This window comes from Lemur catta, chromosome 11 (assembly GCF_020740605.2).
Source record: "Lemur catta isolate mLemCat1 chromosome 11, mLemCat1.pri, whole genome shotgun sequence".
In the NCBI taxonomy this organism is placed as follows: domain Eukaryota; kingdom Metazoa; phylum Chordata; class Mammalia; order Primates; family Lemuridae; genus Lemur; species Lemur catta.
Window position 1 is genome coordinate 15784913 of NC_059138.1, and position 26581 is coordinate 15811493.

The window sequence follows — 26581 nt, forward strand, 5'->3', positions numbered from 1 at the left end:
GCTCTCTGATGGCACACCTGGTAGTGTGACTTCACTCACGTCACTTTGCCTCTTAGGGCTGCAGTCTCCCCCATTTGCAAAAGGAGGGCAAGGGACAGAGGATTCTGCGATGTCATGTCAATACGCTGGGCACCTCACCCCTTGCCCTCCTCCTGACTATCTGGCATGTTCTCAAGGTCCAGTCTTGTTTGACTTGGGCGGCAGCCGCCACTTTCATTAACTCAGATGACAAAGCCAACGCCAGCGCTGCTAGGAAACTCAAGAGAGCTGAGCCTCACCAGCCGCCCGCCCGGGAACCGCGACAATGACGAGAGCGGCGGGCGGGGCTGGGACTGGGGGCGGGGCTTAGGGCAGGGAGCCGGCAGGGGGGCGGGGCCGCAGCCAGGGCGCGCGGTGCGTGCGGGCTGATAGGCCGGCCGCGGCACGACGTAATCGGCGCCCGCGCCCGGCCCCGCCCCGCTCATGCCCCTCCCCTCCGTCCCTCGCCGCGCGGCCCTTCAAGGCGCTGGCGCAGCGATGGCGGAGGCTGTGGAGCGCACTGACGAGCTGGTCCGCGAGTACCTGCTTTTCCGCGGCTTCACGCACACGCTGCGGCAGCTGGACGCCGAGATCAAGGCGGACAAGGAGAAGGGGTTCAGGGTGAGGGGCCGCCGGGCGCAGCGCGGGCGGGCGGCCCGAGGGGGCCCGGGAGCGGGCTTCCTCCCAGCACTGCCCTCCGGGGCGGGAGCGGCGCTGTCACTCGCGCCGGGGGGCGGTGGGGGGGGACCGGAGACATCAGCGCGTTCGGCCCTCCTGTGACACCTGAGGAACTGAGGCCCTCGGACGAACGTGACTTGCCTGAAGTTGCCCAGAGAGTCATGAGCATCGCTGAGGCTGGAGCTCAGATGCCCTCTCCTGGTCCAGGGGTCTGTTCTCCACCGCAGCCTCCCAGCAGGTGCTGGCCAATCTTTGGCCAGGGCAGCAGTGAGGTTTTAGGAGCAAGATTAGGTAGATGACTGAGTTTTGGCAACAGAAATATTTAAGGATTAGCCTCCAGTGATAGTGGGAGCAAAGGAGTCTGCAGTCCAAAACGTTAGCTGGGTTCAAGTACTTGTGGTGGTTGTATAAAGTGTCCTTGTCAGGGACTCATTGGCGATTTTGCTTCTCCAGTTGAGGAAGACCTCATTGAACATTTTTAAAACACAAACTCCCCCTGCTCTGATAGGATTTTCTATTGAGAGTTTCTTGGAATTTATATGTGTGTGATTTGTATGTTTGTATGTGCTGACTTCAGCTTCTGTTGCCAGTGAATTGAGAGAGGCAGTGAGCTAGAACAAGAGCACTGCTGGAGAGGAGTGAGGAGATCTGGTTTCTTGTCTTGCCAAAGTTAGTGGCAAAAGCAAATCATTTCACCTCTCCAGCTGCAGTAGCCTGATCTATAAAATAGGGAGTTGGGTTGGTATTGTCATCCAAAACCTTTTCCAGATTGTACACTCCCGTGTAATTGCTCCTCACAAGGAGGTGACTTTGGCGGACACTAGAGCAGCTACCAGGGCTTTGGTGGAATTTGATGACTTGAAGGAGTCAGTGCCCCTCCTCATGATCCTTGGAATCCTGGAATTGTACAGCTGGGAGGAGGACCGTGGAGATTGCCTCATACACTCTCTCTCCCCCCATCCGTTTTTTGATTAAATGTGAGGCAACTGAGACCACATTTGAAGTGACATTACCAAGTTGGTCAAGTTAGGGGCAGATCCAAGACCTGGTTCCAGATCTCTTGCTTCCTGGGCCGGAGCCCTTTTACACCTGAAATTTCCATGCTTGCTAGAGGGTCACACCACATATCTAACATGAGAAAATAACTTAAAAGTTGTTGCATAAATATGTTTTGAAAATTTTATAGATTGCTAACTTAATTTTTTTTTTTTAAACAGAAGCCACAACAAGAGGGAAATGCTGTATTCTGTGGAGGGGAATATTCACTTCTGTCCTTTACCACCTTCTCTATCCCATCTTTCCCTCACCAGGTGGACAAGATTGTGGACCAGCTGCAGCAGTTAATGCAGGTGTATGATTTGGCTGCTCTTCGCGATTATTGGAGCTACCTGGAGCGTCGGCTATTTAGCCGCTTGGAGGATATATATAGACCCACCATCAACAAGCTGAAGACCAGCCTGTTCCGCTTTTATCTCGTCTACACAATCCAGGTGCTTTTTGACTCAGGGGTTCGGCTTCCCTGGGTGGAGAGAGCTCTGATCCAGAAATAGATATTCTTCAAACCCCTGGAGAGGACTCTGTATGCTGCTATAGGAAAGGGTGGAACAGTCACAGTGCAAATGGTTTTTGACTTTTTTTCCCCTTATCATCTGTAGATCATCTGACTGTCTTCCCCATGCCTAGTTCCCCTCTTGTTTTAGGCACATAAGCCTGGGTGGTGTATTAAAGAATATAAGTAGCCGGCTTAAAATTTGAGTAAAAGTTATAGCTGACCTGGAGAATAAGTCACTTAGAGGTTATTTGGACATCAACTGTGGACTCATTTTCAGGATGGCATGTATCATTAGAACTTCAGTTTAAACCAGCTTTGAAATTATAAGATCCTTGAGAAAAGAGTGATGATTTCCTTTATACCATGTAGTTTGTAGATCCTGTTTTCCCACTTACCTGGCAGGCTGATGTCCAAAGGCTGTCTGCTGTGCAGTAATGAAGAATCTTAACTCTGGACTTCTGTCCTTCCCCCCTCCTCGCTACCTCCTTTGTGTCTTGGCAGACAAACAGAACCGACAAGGCTCAGGAGTTCTTTGCAAAGCAGGCTATGGAGCTCCAGAACCAGGCGGAGTGGAAGGATTGGTTTGTCCTGCCCTTCCTGCCGTCCCCAGACACCAACCCCACCTTTGCTACCTACTTTTCTCGACAGTGGGCCGACACCTTCATTGTGTCCCTGCACAACTTCCTGAGTGTCCTGTTTCAGTGCATGCATATCCTTTCAGCTGCCTGGGGCTGTGGGCCCAGCCTGAGGCATCCAGGCCTCATGACCAGTAGCCTGCTGCTCTTGATGCAGCCATTTCTTCTAGAAAATGCCCAAGGATCATTGTCATGGGTCACATGAGGGGGCTGAAAAAATTGTGGTTGTTTTTGTCAGTAGGCCAGGGAATCATAAATCTTAGTTCTGACACTGTGCTGCTGAAGTAATAGCTGACATGCATGGGCGGGGATGGTGGCAGCAGCCGGTGCTAGTACTGGGCTCTGTCAGCAGACACCGGGTTTGGGAAGCAGCTGCTTCTCAGAGGAAGTGGCCAGCCTTGAGAGCACCCTCTCTGTGCCTGACGTATGTCCCCGGGGATATCAGTTGCCTTTGCTGGGATTAGGTAGCAGATGAGAACGCTTCTTGGTTATGGCATGACCGTGTGGGTTGGAACTCTGTGTTAGTGATTGGGTTACTGTCTCTGATAGTGGTGTCAGTGTTCCTCAACTTGCTGGAAAACAGAGTAGCTTTAAGAATACATGTGTGGGTATTTGAGAGAGAGAGAGAGAGAGAGAGAGAGAGAGAGAGAGAGAGAATGAGAACGAGAATGTAGGTGCATTTTGTCTTGGAAAGCCTGAGGTACCTGGGCCTGGGGCATGCTCCATTGCTCATGCTCTCTGGTCTGGAAATCTAGGGGAGGGGCAGTCTGGTTTGGATGGGGCTTCCTGATGAGACACTGATAAATTTGGGTGTTGGAGAGGCTCACTCATTGGTGGTCATTTTGGCCTCTGGGAGGAACATTTTCTGGTGGAGGGGGGAAGGGTGCCTTTCCTGCCTCTACCCTTTCTTTCTGTGTCATGGGTGAGTGTGAATCCTGCCCTTGCCAGAGCTGCCTTTTTTCTTCCCCTTGCTGCCTCTTTCATCCTGAGGGCTTTCCAAAGAAACTAGCAGCGTGGTTATGGCATGACCTTGTGGGCTCTCCAGGGAGATTGAAGCTGTTGCTCAAGATCTTTTCAGGGCCCCTCAAACTAGGTCACACACGTTTGAGCTCCAGTCTTCTTCCCCAGTACTGAGGCCTCATCCACTCTGCTCCCTCCTGACTGAAGCTCTCTGAGGCAGTGGGGAAAGACTGATACCCTAAGCTAGAATGTGGGTGTTCTCAGGGTGGCGTGTGGCCGTGTAATCAGCAGAAAGCTTTCTCTTCTCAGTCTAAACCTTTGCCAGGGAGAGGCTCAATCTGAGGAGGGGAAGCCAAGTGGCCGATCATCCTGCCTCGCTGGCCGTATGTGGAGCCACTGGCCCCCAGGGTTCGCTTTAGCTAAATGTCTGTACAACCTTGCTAAAGCTTACACTGGCTATGAGGTAGACTGGATACTATCTCTTTACTACTGGTTTTTCGGAGTAAATGCTCAGGTTTAGGTTTATGCCTTCTCTGTGGGCTGTCCAGGCTGATTGTCATGTGTCTGTGAGTCTGTCTGAACGAAGTCAGACTAGGCCCAGAGACAAGGGAGAGACTGTTTCATAAAGCTGTGAAGAGCCCACGGCACTGATCCTGTACTCTCCTCTCTGTGTCTCATGTTCAAGTGTTTTGCTGCTGTGTCAAGAGATTGGGAAGGACTTTTAAACATTTCACAGGCAAGTTTATTCTTTAACTTTGTGCACCAGTCCCTGTGATCTTGAACTTCGATGCAGAGTGTCAGAGGACCAACCAGGTTCAAGAAGAAAATGAAGTTCTGCGTCAGAAGGTTTGTTCTGAGCAGGCTTGCTTCTTGGGAACTGCTTCTGCTTTTTGTGTGTGAAATTAGGTAGTGGCAATAGAGGGCTGGTTAAATATAGGAAAGCTGAACTCTTCTCAGATGAATGTGAGTCACCAGAAGACTAATGGTCTTTGAAAACCAGAGATGAGATTCGTATTTTAAATCATGTGTATAGCGTAAACAATATAGTAACAGTAATGAATTTTAAGGAGAAAAAGACCATATGTACCCATGTCACCTTACAACTAACGTGTTTTCATATGTGCATTTTGTCTTCCCCATCTTTTTCCACGTATAGCCGTGTATATATTGTTTAGAATGCAGATATAATTTAATTGCTCCTGTCAGCTATGTTTCTCTAGTTCTATAAAACGATAGAGCCCGAGGACCCATGTTTCCTTTTACATTTTGCCTGAGGAGCTTTTGTCTGTCCTGAAATGATGATCTCTTGCTTTCGTCAGGAAAAGGAATACTATAAGCCGTTTCTGTTTGGGGGCTTAAGATTCTTGGGTTTTGGGGGTATGTGTGTATATGTGTAATTTTCTTCAGGCAAAATGTTAAAACTGCTATAATTCATTTAAAAATTTTTTCCATGAGAGTTCCAAAGCCTGATTTTGTAGATTCCAAAGAGCAAAGCAGGATTGGGTGGAGCTATTTTTCTCAGTGAATTCAGGAAGAAGCAAGTCAGATAACAAAAAAAGAGTGGGTTTTGGATTTCTAATGGTTCTTGGTTTTCTCACCTCACCATAGTCCAGTACTAGCAATCACTTTTGCATTTTCCCAATCCACAGTGAGCAGAGAATGAGATGAGCACCTTGAGGCTGGGGGCGAGTGGCCCCTCCAGCCAGTGAGGCTGGGTTTGCATGTGCTGTGTCTAGATCTTCCTCATCCCGGGGAAGGTTAGCTGAGATCATCGGCTAACTCAGCCCCACCCCTCCGTAGCTTTTTGCATTGCAAGCCGAAATCCACCGACTGAGGAAAGAGGAGCAGCAGCCAGAAGAGGAAGAGGCTTTGGTCCAACACAAATTGCCTCCTTATGTCTCCAATATGGACCGCCTGGGGGACTCGGAACTGTGAGTGTGCAGGAGGGGTGTGGGTGGGAGGGCAGTCAGCTCACTCCTCCTTTTGTCCTCTGTCCTCTCAGCCTTGAGGTTCCCTGTGCTTACGGAGGGAGAATTGCCATGGAGCCTCCTTGGCACACTGCTCTTGCTGCAGAGCTCTATGAGTAAGGTCCTCATGGTCTCGTAGGTCCTTCAGGAGTTGTTCCCAACTTCTGAGCCGCTGGCTCTGCCCAGAGCCGGGGGAACTGCACAGCTCTGCCAGAGGCCTGCACACCCAGATGTGTGTAGCTTGGATAAATAAAAACACAACCGCTATGGTAAAGTCTCAGGGAGCTTTTGTGCATTGGAAGAAGTGCCTCATATAGGGAAAGATTGGCAACCACAGGTTGTCTGCATTCCTCAGTAGAAGCGTACACCTGTCTAAGGGTTTAAGGAGGTAGGCAGATTGAGAGACAGGTATTTGAGTGACCTTCAGAAACAGCTAGTTAAAGCAGAAGCCAGAGGTGATGATAATAGTGATTGAAGAAACACAGGCACAGACGGGTGACACAGTTAGCAATTGAGTCAGGATGCAAACCCAGGCAGCCAGGGTCCACATACATGCAGCCAAGTTCTGCACCTGATGAAGTTGCTCCAGTTTCTGAGCCAGCACCGTCTGATGGAAGTACAATGTCAACGCAAGATATAATTTAAAAATTCTTCATAGCTACATTAAAAAAAATAAAAAGAGATTAATTTTAATGATTTATTTTTTAGCCTAGTATATCCTAAATATTTCAATATGTAATGAATATAAACACAATATTAATGAGCTATTTTATATTTTTTTCATGCTAAATCTTTGAATTCCAGTATGTATTTTATACCTCCAGCACATCTTGATTTGGACTAACCGCATTTCATGTGCTCAGTAGCTCACGTGGCCAGTGGCTATCAGACAAGACAGCTCTGAGCTTTACTGTGGCCCTCAAAGAAGAGTTGCAGATGTCAGTGTTGTGTCAGATAAGCTGCTGGATCCCTTTGTACAAGAAATGGTGCCAAGCGTAATGCCATCTTAAAGCCCAGGCTCCTGAACCCAACTAAGGCCCCAGTCATTAGCATTGTCCACAGCCCAACAGGTCTGTGTTCTTGGTTTTGCCACGTTCCTCTCCAGCCCTGTGACCCCATGGTGTGTGTGCTTGCCCAGAGCCATGGTGTGCAGCCAGAGGAACGCCTCCCTCTCCCAGTCGCCTCGCGTGGGCTTCCTGTCCTCACTGCTGCCTCAGAGTAAGAAGAGCCCCTCAAGGCTGCCTGCCCAGGGGCCCCCTCAGGCTCAGAGCTCAGCCAAGAAAGAGTCCTTCAGCGGTCAGGTAAGCGCAAGTCCCACCTTCCTAACTCATGCCAAGGAGACCCTGCCATCCAACCGTGCTCCCAGACCTTCTTGTCAAGTACAGATAGTTTGCCCTCCCTTTAGGGCTGATTTATTGGGCATATTGATGAGACCCTAAATTCACATCTCATTCCCTTTCTTCCTCTGCCCCTGCCTTTCCCCTCATGAACTGATAGCTCTGCAGGATGAGAACATAGATAAGACGATAGCAGAGGAACTGAGAGAACCAGGAGGAAAATCCACCTAATACATGGCACGCCCCCTGCCTCCCCATCCTCACCTCTGGCTGGAACCGCAGGCACTGTGGCCGTCGGCAGACGCATGTGCACTGGTAAAGGCATTGCCAGACCTCAGACCCAGGTCTCCTGACCCAAGTGGCTGCTCTCCTCTGACCACCACCTGCACTCCTGTGCCAACTCTCAAAAGTCCACGACACCCTCCGGTTGAAGCAGTGGATAGCCGATGACAGGAAGTAGGCTTTGAAGATTCCCCCTCTTTTCTCATAAATGTCTTATGAACTCACGAGGGCTTATGACTGTGTTTTGGAGGCTCAAGTGTGAGTTCAAGCAATTGTGGAATTTTGATGATCTAAAGTAGTGTCTGGCTAAGGAGAAAATTATAGTAAGAGTTACCTCTGAATCTGTGTATTTCACCTACCAGTTGGTATTTGCTGATTCTGCAAAGGATTTTCACTATTTTTACTTTTATGGAAGATTGGAAGAGAATTTCTTTGATGTCAGCTTATGTCCAAAATAGCCAAGTGTCCCACTAAGATTGTCAGAATCTATTGCTTTCAGAAATGCCTGCCAGAGTGAAAGCTGGATAGACTGAGAGTTATCCTTTATTGCTTGGACAGAGACACTTTCGCTTTTAATGTATTTTTATTAGTTACAGATAAAGTAAGTGGTCGTAGTCTGTGCCTTCCTCTCCTACCACCCTCGGCTTGAGACCAGTTGCAAGTGATGCAGCAGTTTGGGGCTGCTCCAGGCTGCCATGAGAACACTGCACTGGGGTTTAGTATTGTTGAGCTGGAAACACTGAGTAGGACACTGATCAGAAAGAGCATGGGCTCTTCTTAAGACTTTACTTTTAGCTCTGGCTCCCTGTTTAGCATTGGTGCTCAGATTGTTTAAACTCGCCCCAATTTGCTTGGGATAATAATAATAACATTTACTCCTGAGGGGAGGATTAATTGAGCTGATAGGAGCAGAGCCCTTGGTATGTGCAGTGCCTGGCAGATGAGCAGGACTCAGTCAATTTTAGTAGTAGAGGTTGTATTCCTGTAGGTCCTGGCCTATATGGGTCCCTGAGTCAGTTCTGAGACCTAAAGTGCCATTAACACAAAATGACTGTAGTGTTAGCATCCATGAGTGTTGAAGCTGTTAAAAATCAATCATGGGTACTCCTATGAATGTTTTCCTGAAAGTTCGAATCTTAAAATTAGAATTCCAGTTCTGTGGAATGTGGCTGAATAAGCCGTACTGTTTGCTTTCTGGATCTCTCTCACTGTGCAATGTTTTATAAGTTTAACAGACGATGTATGGAGTGTTGAGTCCCTTGAAATGAGCTTGAAATGAGGAAATTCAATTTCATTAACCTAAAATGAAAGAAAACACAGAGATGGCTTCATTGCGGCTAGGCCTATGGCTGTGCTCTTTATGTGTTCAGGAACAATGTGTCACATGGCGAGGCTGAAATAGGACTGGAAATTTTTGTGCGGTGTACAGCAAAGAAATGAGGTTAAGAATGGGTAACTTGCAGCAAAACATTCCTTACCTTGCCTCTAAGATATAACTGAATAAAGGTTGGGTCACCGAGTGGTATGTTAACACAGCCAAGTTTCCAGTTCCTGAATAGAGATGACAGATACCTGCAATCTGGAAAACTCAATGGTCAAGTCTTTTGTTTTTTATTGATGATAGATTATGTTTCAATTCTAACAATAACTAGATTTGAGGTTCAAGAAAGTCACAATTCTAAAGTTGGAGGGAAGCTTAAAGGTCATCTGGCCCAACCTCCTATTGAGTAGAGGAGCACGTTGTCTGGATTGATTGCCTCCTGTGATGCAGAGCTCACTGCTTGTCAGAGTGGGAACCTATGCTTGTTAGAAAACTACTGGTAGACACTCCTTTGTAACTTTCACTCACCAATCCTAGCTTTGCTTTCTGGAGCTATGTAGAATAAGTTGTCTTGTATTAGACAACTTTTCCTATCTTTTCCATGCTAAGCACTCTTTCTTCATGCCCCCCTCACCTGTTTGCCCCTATGGCATGATTTCTAGACCCCTCACATCCTGGGCCCCCTCCTCTAGGGAGACATTTTAATGTTTTAGTCCCTTAATTACAAGTGATACCCAAATTTGAGTGTACAATTCTAGATGCTTTCTCACCATACCAAATGTAGTGGGTGGTAGGCACTTCCTGTGATTGTGATAATATACTGCTTTGAACTCAGTATACAATGACACTGGTTTTTAAGTAAACCACATTGCTTTGTCAGTGCACATAAAGCATGTAGACTTTTCTCACTCATACCCCACCATACCTATGATGGGGTAGGAGTGAGAAAAGTCTACATGCTTTATTTACTACATGCATTTTTTTCACTATTAAAGAATAAGCACACAATAAAACATAGACTGTATTATTAAATTAATATCTAAAATGATTGGACTTTCCTATTTTAGATATTGTTTATTTAGAGCATTGTAAATTTCACTCACATCAGCATTTTGCCTGCTTGTCATTGGTTGCTGTACCTGTTGTCATTATTGCTGAGATGTTCATAGTGTTATTCTTGCAAAATTGATGGTAATATACACTCTCTATGCTTTCAGTGGGAGTCTGGAGGCAAAATTAAAAAAAAAAAAAAAAGGAAGTAACTGCAAAACCACAATTCCCAAGCTTTTCTGGGATCTCTAATTGCAATAGGCAGGGGGGTCACATCAGCAGTGGCTCGCGCAGCCTGCAGTGTGTACTCCATCCCTCCCCCCAGGTAATCCTGCTGCTTTCACACCCACTGGGTGAGCCATGGGACTGCACGTGGGAAGTGCCTTATTACAGAGATAACCTTTAATTGCCTGTAATGTGAAGAAAGCAAAGTGTCCACAGACATCTGTACTTGTACTCTTATTAGTATCAAATTAATTCCTAGCTATGGAGACATCAGTGGTGATAACCACTGCCCGGGGGGTCGTTCCTCTGGATCTTGGCAGGAGGAGGAAGAGCCCGTCTTTCGGTGTATAATTTCTGTTTTATGAGGGCCTGTTTTCTAGGTGGCTTTGTTTTGCTTTGGGGAAGATCAAATTACTGGAACTTGTTTCCTCTCCCATTTGGATGACTACCTGGCAAACTCTGTGAGACTTTGCAATCCCTCTGGATCTACTCGGGCCACTGAAAATTAATGGGTGTCAATTTATATCCATCTGCAGAGTGAGAATGAGATGGTCAAATGATAAGACAGAGGTTACAATCTCTCTCCTGAACTGTAGGAGTCAGGTAGATTATGATAGAATATAATTGAAACCATTGGCATGTAATGTTATATGAAGCCAATAGTTAAGATTTTTATGTTTGCCCTTAAAAGAAATAAAATAAAATGTTCAGTTAACAGGTGTGTCACAGTAGATAATTACTTAAGTTATATACATGTGTAGCTACACACAAATTTACCTTAATGTACTTATTAAAGTGTTTTTTGGATGGCTTTTAATACATTATTATCTTTAGTGGTTGTCACCCTTCTTTAATGACTTATTAATAGATACAGTTTAAGGAGAAGCTCTCCTCTGCTTTAAGCAGGATCTGATAGGTCGTGCTTAGGGCCCTCCCTCTGTTGGATGCATAACCCTATCGTTATAAAAGCAGTTCTTGATCTATGCTGGACACCGTCCTTGCCGTCTTGACTTCTGGGGGAAGAGTTGCCTTTGTATTATACCTCTCAGCATTGCATTTTCTGCTCCTCTCGGGGAAGCATTAGTGTTACAAGTGCCTGTTGAGTCAGCTAGAGGAATTCGAAGCCTCCTTATCCTGCATTTTCCTTAGAAAATTTTCATTTCATCTAGGTTTACATAAAGGTCTGCAAAGAGGTCACCACAACTACAGGCTTTCCAGGTGACTCGGATTCACTCTAGTTTGGGAACTACAGCCTTTTCTGTCTCCATTGGACCTGTAGGCTCCTGAGACTAAGTATTAGCAAGTTTATCGGTTCAGTTCCTCTGAGACCTCCTCTCTGCTATTTCTTTTGCTCTCATATGTAACCTTCACAGAATCTAGTTTGCAATATTATATGCATTCTTTTTCCTTTTATTCTCAAAAATCCAGTTTGAAGATATCTTGGGCAGGTTGATAAATCTGTCAAACCTGCATAATAGCTATTCCAGGCTTTTGAGTTATCCTCACTTGTCAGGGGCCCACTATTTTAGAAAACTGCCATCTACCAAGGAATATCTCCAGGTGAGAGATATTGCAGGGTGAGGACCACAGGTGACCTGGCCTGCTCTTAATGGGTAGAGGACGGAAAGGAGGAAGCTTACAACCTCACTCTCCCGCCGGGCCAGCGCTTTCTAAACCACCTGCTCTGCCCGGCAAGGGAGGACCTTACCTGGGAGCTGTTGGGTAGAGAAGCCGCTCACGCCTTGGCTCTTGCTCTCCTCCTGGCCCCGCTGTGACGCCCTGGGCAGAATGCTAGACACTTTTCCCAGCCAGCTCCTTGTCCTCTAGGCCACCAAAGGAAAGGACCTGACGTTCGGGGCCAAGGATGGGAAGAGCCTCCTCAGCGGGCTGGCCACTGGGGAGTCCAGTTGGTCGCAGCACCGGCAGCGGCGCTTGCAGGACCATGGCAAGGAGAGGAAGGAGCTTTTCTCTACCACCACTTCCCAGGTATGGCATGTCCCAAATGCCCCTGGGGATGCCCATGCAGCTACTGCGGAGTGCTGTGGAGGGGCCCTTCTTACCTCTCCTTTGAGTTCTGCTGCTGTGCAGAATTAGGCAAAACTGTGACCACTAGATCCCCTGGCGTGCTGCGACCTAGACACCCCGCAGTGTGTTCCCAGCTGACTTGTCCCACTTGCTCACGACAGTGTGCAGAGAAGAAGCCGGAAGCCAGTGGCCCAGAGGCAGAACCCTGCCCAGAGCTCCACATGGAGCCGGTGGAGCCGCAGACTCGGGCTTCCGCGGCAGGCCCCGAGGGTGGAGGGGTCCGTCCCGAGCAGCCCTTCATTGTGCTGGGGCAGGAGGAGTATGGGGAGCACCACTCGTCCATCATGCACTGCAGGTGGGTCTGGGCCTGGGGCCAGCGGCCCAGCAGGGAAAGTGCAGGGTAGCCTGGACTTTCGGGCAGTGCATGTGAAGCTGTGACTGGCAGAGGGTGGGGGAGCATGGGAGTGCCAGTGAAGAGATGGTCCCTAGAGGGCCTCGGTCACCCCGAATACTCACGGGGATCCTGTTCCCAGCTGCCACAGGACTGGCTGGCCTCCTGCTCTTTCTAATCATGTTTCTCTGAGTTTTAGGAACAAGTTACCCTTTATTTTAACCACCCAAACTCAACTCAATGTTAATTTGCTTTATATTAGTACTTTTAGGGCAAATATTTACCGTTTATAAGTTTTTACTTAAACATGGTGAAATCATGACCTTTTAAGAACAAACTCTCACAGAGTGTAGTTTTCAGAAGACAGGTGGGTTTGTTGTTTTGACAGCCCTGCCCAGGCCCTGGGGCTGTTCTGGAGTGTGACTGGGGAGGTGACAAATCTCCCCTCGGGCTGAGGGCAACGCCCTAGGAATCTTGCCCACGGTTCTATACCTGGCATCGACCAGGAGAGGCACTTAAGAAGCATTTCTTGGACAAATGAACGAAAGAATATTTCCAGAAATAGTCCATGCCCATCTGTTGAGTGTAGGCCTCCTGGGATTATTTTTAATACAGTAAGGAAGTCGGAGGAGCGATCTTCTTGGCACTAGCTGAGGACGGGGACTGAGCCGGGATGCTGACGGTGCTCCCTTTTCTTCCATCGCAGAGTGGATTGCTCTGGGAGGAGAGTCGCCAGCTTAGACGTAGACGGGGTCATCAAAGTGTGGTCCTTCAACCCCATCATGCAGACCAAAGCATCCTCCATTTCCAAGTCGCCACTGCTGTCTTTAGAATGGGCCACCAAGCGGGACAGACTGGTGAGTAACGTTGGCCTGTGGGCTCCCTTTGCTGTCTAAGTTGAAGAATTGCTCGGAATTCAGGGACCACACATCCAGGACCGGCCCAGCAGCCTCCTGTTTTGGGGTGGCAGTAAGGTTGCTGGTTGACAAGAATTGAAACGAGCCACAGGGGGACCTGGAGAACACAGGTCTGCTGTCTGTGGTGGTCCTGCCCCGGGGACCACCGGCCCGCTGCCCCCGTCTGTCTGTGTTTCCAGCCATGGTCTCCGCTCCCCCCTGCCCACCGAGAGCCCTTCCGGGCCAGGCCCCGCAGGAAGCAACTTACACTGCTGAGGGGGTGGTGTTCTCTTCTGTGGTTCCCACAGGTCTAATTGCCCCCACGAATAGTGAATTTCCCTCTGGACTCAGATATTTGAAATAGGATTTGTAGTTAAGGAGGTAAAATTGATTTATTGTTTTTTCTTTTGCTCCATTTTTTGAGGATCATATCATGTAGCCCAAGGGGCAGACTTTTTTTTTTTTTTTTAGCTGAAGGAATTATCCTCACGGGCTGGGATCTCAGGGCTTTCCCTGCACCAGTGTCAATTTGCCAAGCGAATGCTGAGGTCCCAGCCTCCCTAACATTCTTGGGGATACCCTCAGACCTGAGCTGTTTCTGGCGCTTTCTTCTGGTGGTATTTGTTACTATCTTTGAGGCTTTTCACCAAATAAGTCACAAGTCCCTGAAGGCAAAGATAGCCACTTTTATTTCTTTTCTGGAGGCCTTTATAGGCCCAGAGCCAGAGCTGTCCCCTGAAGAGGCAACTGAAGCCCCCCAGGCTCTGTGACCAACTGGGCCAGTACGGAGGGAGGGGCGGTGGACAGAGCAGGAGCGAGAAGGAAGGGTTGGAATGGCTGGGGTTTAAAACTGAAGAGAGAGGGGATGATCGGAGGGTCTCATGTAACCAACCAGAACATTTCCAGGTGTATCCAAAGTGATGCATCTCTCCCATTCCACAGATGCCTTTTGTGGTTTTGCTTCTGTTCAAGGTCAGCTCTGATGTCTTTATTTAATTTTTAAGTGAGGTCTGTTGTAGTTAGATTTCCCCTGAGCTGCCTGGATGAGTGGAGGAGCCTCCTCACCCCTGTAGCCTGCCCACCCGGCCCCCTCTTAGGACCCCCTGACCGGGCCTGACTCTACACTGTCCTTTTTCCTTCCTGCCTGCTGTCGTTCCAGCTCTTGCTGGGCAGTGGTGTGGGGACGGTGCGTCTTTACGACACAGAAGCCAAGAAGAATCTCTGTGAAATCAGCATCAACGACGACATGCCCAGGTGAGCTGGAGGCCCCCTAAGGCCGCAGGCTGCCAAGTGTGCTCTGTGGGGCCTAGTGCCCCATGTCCTGTAGTAGGATTCAGCCTCAGAGCTGAATGTGCCCTCCCTTTGGGGGCAGGTGGAGGGTCTGACCTGGGCCCACGTGTGTTGCAGAATCCTGTCCCTCGCGTGCAGCCCCAGCGGGGCCTCTTTCGTCTGTTCGGCCGCAGCCCCGAGCCTCACTTCCCAGGTGGACTCCTCAGCGCCCGACATTGGCAGCAAGGGCACGAACCAGGTTCCTGGCAAACTGCTGCTGTGGGACACGAAAACCATGAAGCAGCAGGTACGGGCCCTGCCCTGTGGGTCTCCCTGTGGCGGGACACAGTGTCTGCGCTCCCCTGTGTTTCTGATGAGTCTCTTCCCCTCTTTTTGCTTTGGTTTCCTCAGATTTTTTTAAAAGTTTAAGTGTTGAAAAGTAGTAGACTGCAGTTGGGCATATTGTTAGCAACTCAAGTCATTCAGAATTGTGCCAGAAACGCAGAAGTCACCCAGAACCTAGCCAAGGGCCCTTGTGGTTTATTTTTTAGGAGAGGACTGGTGCCGCCTGAATCCCTGTTAACTTAGAATTGTGTGAGAATTACAGTAGCAGCCAGCAGTGGTGAGGACACGTGTGTATTCGTAAGAAGTGACAGCTGACTAGACAGCCTGGCCACTGTCCTTGGGGCTGAGGGCGTGTTCCCCCAGAATAATAATAGATGCTTGAAGCTGCCTCCCTAAGCCCCACAGAGATTTAATAATGTTAAACTCACCTGTTTAGAAGGCAGAGATGTTTGTTATTAAAATTATTAGTTTCAGCGCTCAAAAGTGTTGTGGCTGTTGTAGAACACATTGTTTACTGATGCTGCCGGACACACTCGAGGGTCCCTGCATCAGATGGGGCTGCATTCCGGGCATTCAGCTTGTGCCTGCCTGCATCTGCCTGTAGAAACGGTCTCTGTTCCCATGGGGAGGTCCCTTAGGCTAGTCAGGGCCACACCCGAATTCTTGGCCTCCACCCCCTGCCACATCTGTCCCTCCTTTTGCAGTTTTCCTCACTTTGGCAAACACATCCCACTCAGGAACTGGGGATCTTCCAGGACCCATCCTTCTCCCTCTGCTCACACAATCCATCCATGAGCAAATGCTGTCAGTGCATTTCCAGTCCCAACACGACCTGCATTTCCAGGAACACGCTCTGGACTGGCCTCTGGTGGCCCTTCTGTGGCCCTGCCCACTGTCCTCTGCGCCGGTTCAATTCAGTCCCTCATAGTTCCTGGCATCTTGCTATTTTCCTCAAAAGCTCTTATCACAATTTGTAATTTTGTTTACTTGTGATTTTCACAATTTTAATTAAATATGGAATACATACAAAAGAATATCGAAATCATGGGTTTATGGTATAATGTGAGGAAAAGCAGTTAAACGGGCACCCTTGTACCTGTCACAGTAAAAATGGAACATTACCAGTACTTTTTAGCTCTTGCGTGCCCCTCCGCAATCTGTCTCCTTCCCACTCCAGAGAGGACTTGTCTTGAATTTTGGCTTACTATTGCCTTACATTTTAACAATGAGTTTACTACATTTACTACATTAATATATATCCATAAACAACATAGTTTTTGTTTTGCATGTTTTCTGACTTCGTGTCAATGGAACCATAGAATATGTATTTTTCTAGAATGTTCTGTTGTATTCTAGATTGAACACTGATTCTCCTAACTCTGACCTGGTTGTATCCTCTGGTGACCTTTGCTGAAACTAAGTTAGCTGTCAGCATAGTTGGCATTGCTTTGTCAGTGGTCTTTTCTCTCTGGCAGCTTTTAGGATCTTCTTATCAAGGTGTGGATTTTCTTGTTTTTAAGTTTTAAAATTTAGTTTTTTTAAAATCCTGCCTGGGATTTGTTTGGTTTTCTTAATCAGGGGATTTGTGTCTTTGTTCAATTCTGGAAAATTCTGAGTCATTGTTTTTTCTGGTATTAACAGTTCTCTGAATATCTCTTGCCTTCTGGAACTCCAGTTATATACGTGCTAGAAATCTTCTTGTCCTTTTTTTGTTTCACTTTGCTGCATTCTTGATAGTTTCTTCAGATTTATGAGTTTGCTAATTCTTTCCACCACTGCATCTAATCTTCTACTGAATTTATCTATTAGAATATTAATTTCAGTTATTGTATTCTCATTTTTAGAAGCTCAGCTTCATTTTTTCAAACCTGCTTGCTTCATCATGTTTACAGTCTCCCATTTTTATCTATATTTTCATTTTTTTAGAGATAGGGTCTCACTCTGATGCCCAGGCTGGAATGTGGTGCTGTGATTATAGCTCACTGCAGCCTCGAACTCCTGGGCTCAAACGATCCTCCTGCCTCAGCCTCCCGAGTTGCTGAGACTACAGGTGTGAGCCACCACACCTGGCTTTTATCCATATGTTCAATTCCTTCTTTTATTTAGTTGATTATATTGGATGTTCTCATTGTATGTTCTGTCTGGTCATTCTAATATCTCAAGTCTTTGTGTATCTGACTCTGCTCTCTAATGTTCCTGTGGGTGCGTGCTCCATTTGCCTGATTTTCCTGTCTTACAGATTTTGATTGTGGGTTCATGTTTCTTGGACCTTTGTCCTAGAGAATATTTTGAGGCTTGGGTTGGAGCTACGTTTCTCTGGAGAAGATTTGCATTCACTTTTGCCAGGTGCCTGTGGGCACTGCCAACTCCTGCCAACTTTAAAATAAATTCTCTGCTTGAGGTTTCTAAGCCAACAGAGGGATTGTGAATTTGGGTCATGTCAGGGCCAGTCTGTGGTTACAAATTTGCAGAGAGGTGAGTTTGTTATCCCTTCCTGTGAAGTAGGGTTATTCCTAGTTCACTCCCCCGCTAAGGGTACAGGTCTTTGGTTCTTTGGAGTCCCGGCTTTATGTGATAGTTTCTCATCACCTGACCCTGGGCAGGTCTTATGCTGTTGTCTCCAGGCCCCCAAGCTCTGCATGGTTGTCAGAGTGGGAAGTTGAGTCATATGGATTCGATGACTGGCCCATAGTGAAAGCCAGCTGTGGAGGTCACTAGTCCCCCGGACTCTTGCTATCCCTCACTTTTGGCCTCAGATGAGCACTTTATTTGCTAGCTCAGCACTGTGTGTGTGTGTTAAATAACATTCTATCTTGTGTTTCTATTTTCAGGAGGGTTATTTAGGGTTCCTGGGGTTCCATATTGTTTGAAATGATAGTCTTCATTAATTATCTGATTAATTAATAGACCTTAAGTTCTGTGAGGTTGTTTTGTTTGCTGCTGTATTTCCAAGAGTTTCTGTGGGGGCTATAGGGCTTGATGGGAAGGGAACACAGCAGCCACGTGACCCTGGCACAGGCAGTCTTCTAGGGGTGACTGTCACGAAAGGCAGTTGATGCAGTGTTATTTCCTGCTGTCAGTAAGACTTTTCAGTAAGAATTATCATGGAGTGTACTCTGGGTGAAGTGTAGGATGCTAAAATGTGGATTACTCATTTTATAACTGAGCAACCCTGCATTATTATCTGCATGGAAACCGGAATGTTCTAGGGCGCAGAGACCTTGCCCTGGAAAGAGCTCAGAAGGTCACAAACACAGCACTTTGGCAAAGGCTCAGGTCCCCCCAGCCTGGGACGCCTATGTATGTGTCTGCGCTGGAGTAGGCAGTGTGCCTGGGCTCGGTGAAGGTCTGGTAATGTTTTTTTTGTTTTGGTTTTGTTTTGTTTTAATAGCTCCAGTTCTCCCTGGATCCAGAACCCATTGCTATCAACTGTACAGCCTTTAATCACAATGGGAACCTGCTGGTCACAGGGGCAGCCGACGGTGTCATCCGCTTGTTTGGTATGCAAGTGTGCTCATGGCAATCCTTGTCCCCTCCTCTGATGTCCCAGGGACGAGAGTTGGATTTTTTGCAACTAGAGGCTATTGCAAAACCCTGATTTCAGATGTACGTACTAGTGCTTAACTTTGGTCAGAGTTTTCAAAACACCCACGGTAATCAACTCGCATGTGGTTAGTGTCGGGAGCTGTGGGAGGGGGTCTGGAGCTATTCCATCGGAGTCCTCGACACCCATGTGGGATCCGGGAGGACACAGGAGAGTGATGCCGTCCTCTCTGCCTGCTGCTGGCAGCTCGTTCTCACAAAAGCATCAGAACGGCGCTCCTTAACCAGAGGCATCCGAGCCATCTGGCGTGCTGTTTACAAATCCCTAGGCCAGGCCCTGTCCCCAGGACACGCCCCCAGGTCTGGACTGTACCTTCAAGGGATCCCCAGGGTACCCCAGGGGAAGTTACAGAGGGCAGGTGCTCGAGTGTCCCCCTAGACTTAGGGTTTCCCAGAAGAGCTCTAGCTCCCCCGGGGGACACCCGAACCTTGCTTTGATCCAGCGAAGGAAGCTGCTTCCGAAGCTTAGAGGCAGCCTGACCTCTGGGCAGGGACAGCTCTGTGACACCCGTTGGGTCCAGCAGGCCCTTGGCCTCCAGAACAGCTGTCACCCCCGAGCAGAGGGCCAGGGGCCTCCTGCCACGGGCAGATGCCTTCCTCAGTGCCCGGGCCAGAATCTGAGTGGCAGTGTCTCGTTGCCTCAGACATGCAGCAGCACGAGTGTGCGATGAGCTGGAGGGCCCACTGCGGGGAGGTCTACTCCGTGGAGTTCAGCTACGACGAGAACGCTGTGTACAGCATCGGCGAGGATGGGAAGGTAGGCACCACAGATTCAGATGAGAGCGAGCTGGGATCACACAATGGGCCGGGTTTAGGCCCCGCCCATGCCGTTTACCAGCCCTGTGACTTTCCGCCTCTTTCTGCCTCAGTTTGTCATCTGTAAAATAGGGATAAAATAGCAATGCATCTCATAGGATCCATTGTGTGGTCTAAATGAGTTCAGTGCGAGTCGGCCATCCTTATGAAAGGGAGTGCCACGACCTTTTTCCTTGTTGTAGCAAAAGTAATTCATCTCACCATGGATGGGGTCCAATTTGGGGCCAAGATACGCTTTGGTGAACTTGGGACCTCTCATGGATGCATAGTTTGCTGAGGGGCTCGGGACAGCTCCCCAGAGGCTTACAGGCCTGAGCAGAGTCCAAAGATGCAAGAAGGAAGCCGGAAGAAAAGATGAAAGTAAAAGCAAATGCCCCCTGGTAGATTGCGTCTGTGGAGGTGCAGTGGGGGTGGGAGCAGTGCCTGCCCTGGGAAGGCAGCCAGGCAGCGGGTGGGGTGGGAGAGAGACCGGCTTTTCCACACATGCTCTCCTGTGCTTTTGGATTTGATACTGTCTACCTTCTTATCCATTGAAAACAGGAACTATAAAATAAATTCTTTATTTGAGAAGTGTGGGAAGGGATTATTAAAGCTTCACTTCCTGTTTGTGTGGGCAGGACTCCCAGTGAAGAGGTGGTCGGCTCACGGGTTATGCACACTGCGGTGGATGAAGCCGAGTTTACCACTGCCTCACTCAGTGTTCAACTGATTGGACTGCTGAGAAACTGGAAATGTATTTGGAATCTGTCCTCTCTACCTTATTCCTAAGATAGAAAAATCTAGTTGGTTTCCAACTGTGATGATGAATGCACCTGAAGCATTCCCCCTGCTTGAGAGACCAGAAATCCATGCAAAGCCAGTTGCTGTCCCTTTTTGTCTCCTGTCGGACTTTGATGTGAGGCTGCTGACTGTTTTTCTAGATTTTCTTCCTTAAAAAGTGCTTAGATTTTTTTTGGCAAGAGATGGGACTTGGGGGTGGCCTGGGGACCCCGAGCTCCGAGCCCCTTTTCTGCCTCTGGCAGTTGAAAGGCCTTTCAAAGGTGCCAGAACTGTGGCCCGGGGAGGCAGGTCCCCCTTGCCAGCCTCTGCTCTGGGGTCGGTCCTCGCTCTCCCCTCCAGGCCTGGGCCCTGGGCTGCCGCTGGCCGGGCTCTGCTAAGAGAGCACTCTGGTTATGCTTTGTGACTGCAGTTCATCCAGTGGAACATCCACAAGAGCGGCCTGAAGGTGTCTGAGTATGGCCTCCCCTCCGATGCCACGGGCCCCTTTGTGCTGTCTGGATACAGTGGCTACAAGCAGGTTCAAGTCCCCAGGGGCCGACTCTTCGCTTTTGACTCAGAGGGCAATTACATGCTGACGTGTTCTGCCACCGGGGGCGTCATCTACAAGGTAACTGGGTGGGGTGTTGTGGTGGGCAGAGGCTTCCTCCCGGGAGGTCTGGGTCATGGCCAGGCTGAGTGTGACCCTCTGTCCCCGTGCTGCTGGGCAGTGGAGATGCCTTTGACGCAGGGTGGCCAGCATGGAGAGGCTCCCTGCTGTGAGCTGGGCCGGGGCTGCTTCTCAGCTCAGGTGGAGAAGGCCGGATTGGGGTGGAGCACAAGGCGCCCGTCCCCTCTGCTCATCTGGGACAAGATTCTGCCCTTTTCCTGCCTCTGTTCATTGGGAATAACACCTATCAGAAAATGTTAAGGAATAAGAAGAGTTGGGAAGTGTTGGGGTGGGGGAAACATGCCCCCAAAGAGGTCCAAGCCAGCTGGATTTTGAGTTACTCTAATCTGGTATGGATTGTTATTTTATTGGATATCCCGTGGGTCAAGTACCTTCCAGTCCATGTTTGAGACAGAATTTGAGCATTTGATTTGTCAAACCATAATGTGAGTGTCCACATTGTTTTTGTCCCTTAGTTTACACATTTGTTTAAATTCTCAAGTTAGAGTTTTCGTTCCATGTCCTTTTTTAATATAATTATATGAAATTATGTGTCTTCTATTTTACTAGCATCATCAAATAGACTAGATGAGGATTTGTGTTGTAGCCTAAGCTCCTGTGTCTGTACCAAGTGAATTCATTCTCAGCCTCAGTGTTTGTAATTATTTGCCTGATGGTGGTGTTTGGTGTGGGTAGAGAGAGTCATACAGGGTGGAATGTTCTCAGCATCTCTCGTTGCCACAGCTCATGGGTCAGTCAACAGCATGAGTTTTGGACAGAAATTGGACTAGGCACCGTGGACGGTACCAAGGAGATATAAGCTATGATCTCTGCTCTCTTGGGGCACGCTTGAGTTAGAGAGAAGCACAGGGCCGACAGTGGGGAACAGCACAGCGTGGAGCAGTTCTGAGAGGAGGAAGCTCTTAGTGGGGATTGAGTCCTCAGGGAAGACCCCAGGGAGGCCACGGAACCAGGAGGGGGAGGAGTTGGGTAGATAGGAGGAAGGCAGGCCTTGGGGCCCCACCTGGGCAGAGGCCAGTGAGAGCTCATGGTGTGGGGGAAGCGGGTGCTGAGGTGGGAAATGAGGAACCTTCTAGACTGTGACCTGAGGCATATGCAGTGAGGTCTGGGCTCACCGGCACTGAGGCCCCCCCTTTTCTATGGAGGGTGATGATTCTAGTGGCTCTTGCCCTTTCCTTAAAAATTAGCTCCATCCTTTCTCATAGCTGCTTATCTCCCAGTGGAGATACTATAAAAAGTGTTCAGTTTACAAGCCTGATTTTATTGTTTTAGCTGAGTTTCAGGTGGGCTATTCAGTAGCTTGCTCTCTGTGTGGATATATTAATGTGTGTGTACGCATATGTATTTTATTTTTAATCATGCAGTTCTTGGCATTTGCCCTGATCAATTTATATGATTTGCAGTCACACTTGCTCTAAAACCAATTAGTGGATTGGAAGATTTTCCTCTGTATGATTTTTAAAATGTCAATAATGGGATCTAATTACCTAAGGAATATACAGGGCTTCAGATTCCATTTTGACAATCTGTGAACAAATTATGATTTTTGTAAGTGTTTTCTCATGCCTCTTGCTCACGGATGTTGTTACATGTAGTGGCGTTGGTAGTAATTCAGTTTGCTCCTCCTTCCCCTTCCCCGTTAGCATCTGTCTGACTGTGGGTAGCCGGTGGGGTAGGGAGAACATATTATGCGCTGCCCTGGGTGTGGCGGGTTGGCCGAGCCCATGCTCTGGAGCAGCTTGCGGTCCCCAGCATGGGAAGCGAACCGTAGACAAGTAAGCAGATGCCGGGTGGTGGGAGAGATGCTGTAGGAGAACAGCTGAGGGGGGTGCAGCAGGCACGAGCCCACAGCAAGTTCAAGGCGGCAGAGAAAAATCCCATCTTTTAAGGAGCTTCTTAGGTACTTGTTTTCCACTTCAGATGGACTAATTGTAGTTGGGAAAGTGAAGGCATTTCCTGATTCAAGAACTGAAACTGACTTTCTGGAAAGGTGGGCATCCGTGCCTGGCCCCGAGGAAGTTGGGGTGGCAGCCTCTAGGCTGGAGACGGTTTGGCCACCAGAAGTGGATTTGGTGGATGTGTTTGTGAGACGTGTCTGCTGACACCTCCTCCTTTCTCCTGTCCTCTTGCAGCTGGGTGGTGATGAGAAGGTTCTGGAAAGCTGCTTGAGCCTCGGTGGCCACCGGGCGCCTGTGGTCACCGTGGACTGGAGTACCGCCATGGACTGCGGGACCTGCCTCACCGCCTCCATGGACGGCAAGGTCAAGCTCACCACCCTCCTGGCCCATAAAGTCTGATGGAGCTGCCCTGAGGGACACCCACAGAAGCAGTATTATCCTGGGGTGCAGGCAAGATGCAAGGTGGGAAACAGGGCACTCCACGGGCAGCCCCTGCCGGCGCGGTAGGTCTTCAGGGAGAGCCTGTCTGAGGAGCTCAGGCACTGCCCAGCTGCGGTGCCTGCGTGGGAGTCAATGGAGCAGGTGGCTTGTGCTTCCCAGAGACCAGGGTCGGACTATGCCAGACGCACACTTCAGAGGAAAGCCCCGGAAGAAGGAGAAACACTGTGACAGCTGCTGTGTTGGCCCAGGAGAAATTGACAGTATTTTGTATATATTTGCTCATTTTTCTTCTTTTTTTAAAAAAAGAGAATGTACTTGTGGTCCCTTGGGGTCTTTCTAGGATGTGTATGTCACTCTGCCCCGACAGTCGTCAGCTGGGGGCTCCCTGCCCTTGGTCTGCGCACCCCAGTCCTCGCGCCCCTCTGGCCCGAGGCTGTACTTCCGCAGCTGCGCCTGTTGCTTTGCCACAGGGGTAGGATGTGGCCCACGGCTCTTGTCACTTCTGCTGGGTAACTGACATTTTGAGGTTCCTATTTCTCTGGGCTCGAGTCGAGGCCAGAGAGTGTTTTTTCTCTTTCCTGAAAATTGGTGGCTTTTGTTACAGAAGCGTCTCAGGATGAGGGCAGGGGCTGAGGCCTCCGCTGCTGGCCGCCCTCCTGTCCGGGCGGCTGCTGTTTCCCACGCAGGCTGAGAATCCATTCTCCGGTATGCCTGGGACCAGGAGGTGTTTCAGATTTTGGATTTTTTTTTATTTTGGAATATTTGTAAATACATAATGAGATATCTTGGGGGGACCCAAGTTTTAACATGAAATTCATTTATATCTCACATAGACATTATACACATAGCCAGAAGGCAATTTTATACAGCATTCTAAATAATTTTGCACACAGAACCAAGTTTTGACTGCAACTCATCACATGACGTCAGGTGTGGAATTTTCCACTTGTGGTGTCACGTAGGCACTCAAAAAGTTTAGAATTTTGGAGCATTTTAGATTTCGGGTTTTTGGATTAGGGGTGCCCAAGGTCCTCTTTCATTTGGTGGCTCCTCTCATTCCTCCAGCTTAACGTCCAAGGTGGAAGGTGCCAGCCGCCTGCGCCCCCTGCTGGTGGATGGGGAAGGGGGTCAGAGTGAGGAGGCCAGGTTGTTGGTGGGCACGTGGGGTTCAGGCCTGACCAGCTGTGTCCACGCCCCTGTCTGAGGCCTGCCCTCTACTCCCTGGCTGGGGTGGGACCTCGGAGAGGCAGATGTTCCCACAAGGGGAGGAGGAACTCACCTGGAAGGAATCATGACAGGATGGTAGGCCTGGGCCTTGGGCTCCGACACTGGGTAGGGTCAAGCTTGTCCCTGAGCTGGGGAAGGCAGCAGCCATGATTCAATTTAGAGCCTCCCAGCCCAATTCTGGGGGTGCAGGCCTGGTATGGGGAATACTCCTAGTTACTCACTTCGGGAAAGGCACAGAGAAATTGCTATAAGCCTTGGCTCCATTCTGCTGCGTTTTGAGGGAAAAGTAGGGAGGAGTTTATGTGGCTTGATTATGAGAAAACACAAGAGACAGTAGTAAAATAGTTACTCATTTCCACTTTGGTAATCCTTCCTTCAGATGAAGAAACCAAGACTTTTCCATGTATTATTATATCACTCTCCCCATCTGCATCGAAACAGCAACCTTATTTATCTCACCCAGTGATTCTGTAGGACGTTTAAGAAGTGGTCATGGCTTTCATTTGGGAATTTGTTTAACTTTTCCTCTCTTCATCTTGAAGTTTCTCTGTCTTATTATCCATTCCTTCCTCTCACTACGGTCTCCGCAGCTTGCTGAAATGGCTTTAAGGATTGCAGAGACACAAAGAACACTTGAAGCTCTATTGTCCTTACCTGTCCCACGTCTTACCCAGTCCAGGATGAGCTCTCATCCTCAAATAAAGCATGTCGGAACTTGAACTTATCTCTCCTTCAAATACCTGCTCAGTATCTACCCAAGAACCCAAGCAAGACTCCTCTGTTACCTTGGGTGAAGGTGGCATAGAAGCCAGTCCATCAAGCCAGTCCAAGCCTCAGTCCTCTGAGCTGCACCCGGCCAGGTGTTGACCCTCTGCTCTGGCTGAGCCTGCACCGAGAGCCTCGCAGTGCACTTCTGCATTTCCTGTCTTCTCAGGTACCTGCCTGCACTTGGCTGCTTCTGCTCCAGGGACTCAGGCCAAAATCCAGCCCTTTAGCATGGCATTCAAATGCTTCCTGAGTTCAACATGGTGTCTTTTTTAAGGATATATACATTGTGGGAGGACTAAATCTAGCTGATTGACATATGCATTACCTCACATGATAAATACAATTTTCTCTGTCAGTTTAAAGACCAAAAAACCCCTCAAATGCTTCAGGTGTTGACTCCAATCCATGCAAACCACATAGCTCTGACCCCTTACCCCTCCTGGGGGAGGGAGGATGTATTTCTCTCCCTTCAAACAAAACTTTTAAGGTAAACAGGCTTGCTCTTCAGGCCTCATTTTCCAGCTGGCTATGAAAAGAGGTTTTAAAGAGAGATGCACAGGGGGTGGTACTGTTAAAGAAAAAAATAATCATACTCATTAAAGCACAGTAAGGAAGACTTTATTCAGGATTATCTCAATAGGCATAGGGAACACTGCAACAAGGTCTTGCCGTGGGGGAGAGATTGGGCCCAACTTCAAATACAGCATGGGCTAGTAGGAATCTATAGCCAAGGAGCAGGGTGGGGGCCAGTGGATAGAAAATTGCTCAGAGGATGAGGGGATTCTTGCTGAGACAGGCCAGGGTGGTCAGACATCACCTGGTGGTGGAGGATCAGGAACCTGATAAGGTACCCAGGGTGATCAGATATCGTCTAGGATGGGGGAGTGGAGGAAGTGCACAGATGGGCCTAGTAGAAGATTCAGAAACCAAAGTTTGGCTGAGCAAAGAATCTGTCAGTTCTAATAGCAAGTATTTTCTCTTCCTTTATTCCCAAAACAAAATGACGCTTCTCAGCCACAGCTGCAGTTAGACTTGGGCTTGCCCTGGCTCATAGCTTGTGAGAGGGAGGACCCCAGAGGTCAGTGACTGGAACACCTTCACGGTGGCAGAGGAGAAGCGCGTCCTGCCCCAGGGGGCTGCCCTCCTGAAGAGGCTGGAGGCGACCTGGTCCAACCTGCTTTGATCGCTGATGTATCTATGTCCTTAAGCCTTGATTTCTTTAAACCTTCCCCTGCAGCCTACTGCCCTAGGATGGAGGATTAGTATTCGGCAGCGTGGTGAAAGTGCTTCCGAGCAGCGGTCCCCAACCTTTTTGGCACCAGGGACCGTTTTCATGGAAGGCAATTTTTCCACGGAGGCGGGGTGAGGGGGGATGGTTTCGGGATGATTGAATCGCATTACATTTATTGTGCACTTTGTTTCTATTATTA

At 48.7% G+C, this 26581-nt stretch overlaps 1 protein-coding gene across 2 annotated transcripts; it reads left to right on the forward strand.

Annotated features, from left to right (window-relative positions):
* The first annotated feature begins 470 nt into the window (after positions 1 to 470).
* On the forward strand, positions 471 to 25103 carry WDR91 (WD repeat domain 91). 2 transcript variants are annotated; one of them, XM_045564361.1, is made up of 15 exons: positions 471 to 639; positions 2007 to 2186; positions 2750 to 2957; positions 4607 to 4689; positions 5644 to 5774; positions 6916 to 7111; positions 11853 to 12011; positions 12212 to 12405; positions 13148 to 13298; positions 14497 to 14591; positions 14745 to 14913; positions 18343 to 18451; positions 19199 to 19311; positions 20560 to 20757; positions 22950 to 25103. In XM_045564361.1, the coding sequence occupies exons 1-15, from the start codon at positions 517 to 519 to the stop codon at positions 23112 to 23114; spliced, it is 2274 nt and encodes a 757-aa protein (XP_045420317.1). In that variant the 5' UTR covers positions 471 to 516; the 3' UTR covers positions 23115 to 25103. The 2 variants fall into 2 exon arrangements, with proteins under 2 accessions (XP_045420317.1, XP_045420318.1); XM_045564362.1 differs by having other exon boundaries at positions 6949 to 7111.
* The last annotated feature ends 1478 nt before the right edge of the window (positions 25104 to 26581 follow it).

Coding starts and splice junctions, on each gene's coding strand:
- WDR91 (XM_045564361.1), top strand. CDS start 517: ATGGCGGAGGCTGTGGAGCGCACTGACGAGCTGGTCCGCGAGTACCTG. Junction 14,592..14,744: donor ATCAACGACGACATGCCCAG/GTGAGCTGGAGG, acceptor CGTGTGTTGCAG/AATCCTGTCCCTCGCGTGCA. Junction 20,758..22,949: donor CCGGGGGCGTCATCTACAAG/GTAACTGGGTGG, acceptor GTCCTCTTGCAG/CTGGGTGGTGATGAGAAGGT.